The sequence below is a fragment of the Dipodomys spectabilis genome, unplaced genomic scaffold, assembly GCF_019054845.1.
Source record: "Dipodomys spectabilis isolate Male_0828 unplaced genomic scaffold, ASM1905484v1 ptg000169l, whole genome shotgun sequence".
NCBI classification, from domain to species: domain Eukaryota; kingdom Metazoa; phylum Chordata; class Mammalia; order Rodentia; family Heteromyidae; genus Dipodomys; species Dipodomys spectabilis.
In genome coordinates, this window is record NW_024870846.1 from 2,757,046 (window position 1) to 2,763,085 (window position 6,040).

Sequence of the window (6,040 nt, forward strand, 5' to 3'; positions counted from 1 at the left end):
CTGACATCATCTCCCAGTGGCCTTCAGCTTGGGCAGATATGAGCAGTCTGGAAACTCACCCAGAGGGATTTGAGATAAGTTTGGTAGTTTTCCAGTTCTTTGTCCAGTCTTACTAAAAAAACAAACAAACAAAACTCCCACAACCACTGGAAACACTGCATTGCTTCCGATTCATATAGGGCTCATGTCACAAAATTAAATTTGATTCTACATCTGTGTCAGTCTTTACTATAAAGAATTAATCAGAGGAAAAATAAATCTCCACAAATGCCAGGACATTATAGACTAGTAATGACTGAGCTTTGCTTGCTAGCTTTGGGAAGGACAGGGGAGGAATGATACGAGGGTATACAGATGTAGTTTCAAGGAACCCAAAGGAAAGTTTTAAACAAACAAGCATGTCTTAAATAATCTACAGCCTTTAGCACTCAACATGTTTACAGTCATCTCACAGTATTTCTAAATAAAAAAAAAAGGAAAGAAAGAAAAAAGAAACACTTTAAAGATGCTTTACAGGTCGCTGCTTTGGATCTAAAACAAAATAACTTTATTCCAGATTTTCATCTGTATTTTCCAGAAAGAATCCTCTGATTTAAAAAAAAAACAACTCACCATTCTCCCAAAGATAATATACTGTACATTGTACAAAGTAAACAAAATTCTTTTTTTATTTCTTTTTCTTTGTGCCAGGTAAGTGTTAGAAGACCTTCTTCAAAAGATAGGGAAGTGTGGCGTCCATCTGGAGAGCAGGATAGATTGGGAGAGCTGTACTTGCAAGGCCTTTAGATTGTGTGAGATCCCAGGATAGATTAGCACAGTTCAAGAAGATGAATAACACAAAATCCTTTAAGAGCTTCCCATTTTCCTGGGTTCCCTCATAATATAATTTTATCTACATCACTGCAGCAGAAACATTTTGCAGGGAAAAAAACCCAACACTTTAGAAACAAAGGCAACAAAAGTGGTAACATAAAAATAAATCCTGCTAGGCCAAATATGGTGTCTATTTTTTTTAAAATAATCTCTCTGTGCAAGGAACAGATTGAATGCACGCACATACATACATACATACATACATACACACACACACACACACACACACACACACACACACAGAATACAAGAATAAACAAACTCTTTCAGTTCATTTTCACAAGGTGGGTTGGGAAGATTTAGTGCAAATTCCCGCTGACCTGCAGCTTTCAGTCCATAAACTTTGGATATCCTAGGCGATCCATCAGTGTCCCACAGATGTTTTCAATTAATTTAATCTCATCTCTGGGCACGTTCTGTTTCCAAATATTAATATTCATCGGTGATATCTCCCCTTCGTAAGGAAGGTAAAACAGGTTCGTGGAAGTGGCAAACAATATTTGGTTTAAAGTAGCAGGAGACAAAGGAATTCCAAGGAATGCAAAAATCCTTTCAGTAGTCTTCTGAGGAGAAAGCACAATATCTTCAAACTTGACCAGCTGGTAGTTGGCAGGAAGCAAATCTGCATTTATTCTCAAGGCTGCTGCTGTGTTTGCCAGCCACAAATGAGACAATACGGAGACCATGTTGGCTTTGGGTTTTGCTAATTCCTTCTTCAAGGGCTCATACTCAAAAGCATACCCTGAATTCAAGTTGCATTTGCCTTTTATCAGCTTGGCCAAGTGTTCTGGGACATTCTTCAACGTGTAAAGACTTGGTTTACTGCTGTACAGCATGGAATAAATCCATGCCCGAGGGTCTCTCACGACGTATAAGGCCCTCATCGAAGACCCCAGAACTTCCTGAAAAAAATGGAGTTTTAATGTCCAGCTCCCACTACTTAAACTGAGCACAGGCCGTGCACCTGGGTAATAGACCAGATGTCTTCTCAAAGCTCTAATATATTCAGCTTCCCGGTCAAAGGTGCCTTTCATTCTACTTCTTTGTTCTGGCAAGGACTCTCTCCTTTTCGGTTTTCTTTTCTTGTCCTTACTCATTGGGGAATACTGGGCCGGTCTGCCTTTACTGGGTTCATGCAGATGGATGTTCTGCAAGTGTAGTTTTGTGTCCAGGACTAAAGACTGCAACCAGCCGCGGAGTAAACGGAAACGCCCGCCCTGGATATCCGACACCTTCCATTCGCAAGCATCCACAAAGGAGTCCACTTCCAAGTCGGTTTCGGGGATATCGATGTAAGCGGTCGGAACTCGGATGTAAAGAAAATCACTGCTGTTGAAAAACAGCTGCTTGAGAATCTCAGCTCCTGAGCCTGGGAGTGAGGCGATGAGGACATCGGGAAGAGGGACGTGGGGGCCTTGTGAAGATGCGTCCTTCTCGCTCACCTGGGCCTCTGCCCGCGTCCATCTCGCACAGATGGGCTGAGTGCAGGTGCTCCACACATCCAGGAGCTCGATAAACCACAAGGCCATGACCAGGACAAGAACCCAACGCATTAGCTTTCTAAAAGACAGGTAAAACCGCCACTGAAGGGTTAAAATCACCAAGCTTACGCACAAGATTAACCCAGCTGCTAGATTGAACTTAAATCCAAAGGGGAAAATGTCGCTGTTGTGGGTGGCAGGCTTCTCTATGGCCTGAGTGCCCAAACCAAATCGGGTTATTTGGCCTTCATTAGCCACATTGGCAAAGCCCCCAAACCCCAGGTAATTGAATCTGGTCTTCAGATTATGGTAGTCAGTGACAATGGAAACGACGTGTTCGGTATTATTGACATTGAGGGAAATCTGAAGTCCAGACTTGGAATTATCGATGAATCTGCAGCTGGAGACGTTGACATAAGGGCCATAAAAGATGTAGGCAATTCTCGTGACTGTGGACTCCATGCGAAACGTGACATTTACAAACTGAGTCCACCGCTTCTTAAACTCAGCGGCTTGCTCTGCTTCCAGGATGCTAGCCACAGGGCTGTTGCCGTGCGGATCAAACCAAAACATCTTGTAGTGTGCATCCCACACATCCATCATGGCTCCATTGTACCTGTTCATAAACCGATAGGGGATGTACTTAAAGTCAATATCCAAATTATGGAAGAAGGCACTGACGGAATTTATGGGGGACGCATCTTGCCTTTCAATGTGATCCACCACGAGCAGAGTCTGAGAATTCAAGAGAAGCAACGAACGATACACACTCTTCAGCCTCATGGCTGAAGAATAAGCCGAGACGGCTTCCCCGCTGACAAACAGCATCTCCCCATGCTGAGAGGCAGAGACAATTTCCCCAGCTGCGTCACCCACCTCCTCCCCCGTCCATTTCAGCCACTGGGCACATTCTCCCAGCTGTCCTTCCCAGGGCTGATTGCACTGGCTGGAGGGTGAGGGGGAGAACACCAACACGTTGTTAAGGTGGCTCAGCTTGGGTCCGTACAGAGCTTCAGAAACAAATACTTGCCCATTGGGGGCAAAGGTAAAGGAGTTTTGATCTGGATGTTCATGTCCTGGGTTAAAGCTCCTCCATCCATCAATCCAGGAGTAGGGCTGGAAGTGAACGATGTCATACACAGCCCGGCCCCCCAGCTTCCCGGATTTAAAAGACACGAAAGTGTTGGTCTGTGTGTTTGGCAGGCCAGCCCCATAAGTGACCACACCCCAGTTAGGAAAAGTGTGCATTCTGGCAGTGCCGTATTCAGCTGGGGGCCGCGGGGTGAGCTGGGCGTCATACCAGATGTACTCGGTGTGAAGAGTGCTCCACCTCTGGGCAGTGGAGGGAACCATGGGTCCATCTTTAGGCCGGTGCTTTCTGATTTGCTGAGCTAACCAATTACCAGCCCCATTCCTCAGGATGAACTTATCCAAGAAGACCAGCTGGCTCTCGGGACCATAAAACCAATTATAATTAGAATCCGCAATACCTACCGTTCTTTGGAAACCTGGCAAAAGGGTAGCATAATAGAACCAAAAGTGTGTCTTCAACCAGTTATTATCCAAGTTGTTTATATTAAAGTGGCGCTGCGCCAGAAACACATACTGGGTGATAGACTTGGCTGTGTAGCTCCCATAAGCCACGCCCTCATCCAAAGAGCCATCGACGACGTGATTCAAGAGAAACATGGTCTTTTCCATCACATCTACCACCACCTGCTTCCAGAGGTTTGCTTGAGATCCTTTATCCATCCCGGTCACCAAGGCTCCGGTGAGTAACGCTATCATATTAGTAGCTTGGTGGTTGTGGAGGAGTTGTTTTCCCCAGGACCGAACCTTAGAGTATTCATACATTTCTTCGGTCACCATCCATATCTTTTCCAGGTATCTTTGTCTCCGATGATTATCAAATAGGTTGTATAAAAAGTCAAAGGCAGTGGCAAAGCCTGTTAAGGAATGGCCAACTGGAACCTCATCTCCCGGGGCATTCTCCACCAGCCAGTCCTTGTAGCCAGCCATCCTGTCCATGTACTCCAAGGCAAAGTCAAAGGCACCCTTATCTTCAGGGCACAGCAGACAGTACAGAGCTAGAGGAGGCAGATTGTTACCGTAGATTTCGTTCCACTTGGCAGTGAAGTCAGCGTGCTTGGGTGGAGGTAGGTAATACGTGGGGTTGGCTAGCATGGCGGTCACCGCGCTTCGGATCACTCGGAAAAGATGCAAATGACTTGTGCGCGACTTTTGTCTCATCGCCTGGACTTCTCCGGCATCAAAATATAAGTTTGGATGAAGTAGATTTCTCCTGGGCTTTTGGTGGGGCCTGAAGTCTTTCACTCTCTGTGTAAACTCATCTATATTCTTGGTGAAGACTGCCCATTCAGAGTAATTACCCACAGACTCTTCACAAGTAGACAAACCAAACACCAGCAATATCAGAAATAGGAAATGTCCTGTAAACATCAACGCCATGATCCATGGGGAAGATCCCTTTCTCAGGCAGACACGTCAACAACGCACAGTGTTGAGCGGGCTGAGGATACCCTTAGGATGAGAACTGCAGAAGACAGACTTTATGTCTTCTATTCTGTGAAACCCAGCTGACATGCAGCTCATTCAAGGCACCTGCAGTTGTCACGAAAGGAACGCATACACTGCAGATCTGTGTCCCTGGAACATTCTCGTGTCCAGTAAAATGAATCTTCAAGGAGTATGAATTCCATAACACAGAGAACAGTTTAAAAGCAGCATGAATTCAGCATGTTCTTCCTTTAGTATAACTTAGTCAACAGTTGAAACCCAGGTTGGAAGAAAGAGAGAAAGCAGTCTCAAACTGAAATTCAGAGTCCCTCCTAGCACAGCAAGCCATGGATGGGATCCAGGCACCCAAGGAGAACATAGGATTCTGCAAGGTGACAGAAGAGGATGATGATAAAGTGCTCCTGTTCTTGAGGTAGGGATTGAGTTATTATCCCTCTCAACTTTTTCTGCTTCTTGGTTTGTGATTTTTTTCTTCTTCCATTTCTGGTAGGAAAACATCCTCAACAAGTATCCAAGGTGTGACATGGACTGCAAGCACGAACAGGGATTCCTGCCTTCATCTCAAAGTCCCTTTTTCATGGTGCATGATCACAGAGACAACATTCCTGGTCTCCCTCCACCGGCCTCCTGTGCACAACCCAAGTCCTCTACTCCCTTCAGCAGCGCTGGGTCTTTTCTGTTCCTTTTTGCCTTACACTCCTTTCTGGGGACAAAAGCAAAGCAAAGCAATTCTCAGAGGCTACAGGTGTGCCGAAAGGAGGAATTAAACAGTCTACATCCATCTGATAACAACAACAACAACAGGTAGACTTACAATAAATCGGATGTCCCGTCCAGGCTAAATTAACTCTTGAGGATCTTTTCGGATGTGAAGGTGTGCTATCAGACAACAGGCAACTACAAAGCCCAGGCTGCCAGTAGGCCTGCAAGCGCTTTCCCTGCTTGCCCCCTGGGATTTCTCAGTCAAAGTGAAGGTGAAGATGAGGCCAGCTCTCCTCTGTCTCACAAAGGACACAGGAGAAGAGAGTTAAAGAAACGACCTTTTAAGCAATGCTGCTTGAAGGCCTGGCCTCAAGCTGTGTTGGGCCGGCTGCTCTGACCCCAGGGCCTGGCCCTGGCCCTGCGGCCCCCGCCTGGCCGCCTGCGCG

At 45.9% G+C, this 6,040-nt stretch overlaps 1 protein-coding gene across 1 annotated transcript; it reads right to left on the minus strand.

The window, feature by feature from the left end:
- Positions 1-845: 845 nt before the first annotated feature.
- Dsel (dermatan sulfate epimerase like) lies at positions 846-4,891 on the minus strand. The gene is made up of 2 exons (XM_042693535.1): positions 1,194-4,891; positions 846-900 (listed from the first exon to the last, which is right to left on the minus strand). The coding sequence occupies exon 1, from the start codon at positions 4,821-4,823 to the stop codon at positions 1,203-1,205; it is 3,621 nt and encodes a 1,206-aa protein (XP_042549469.1). The 5' UTR covers positions 4,824-4,891; the 3' UTR covers positions 846-900; positions 1,194-1,202.
- Positions 4,892-6,040: the final 1,149 nt, after the last annotated feature.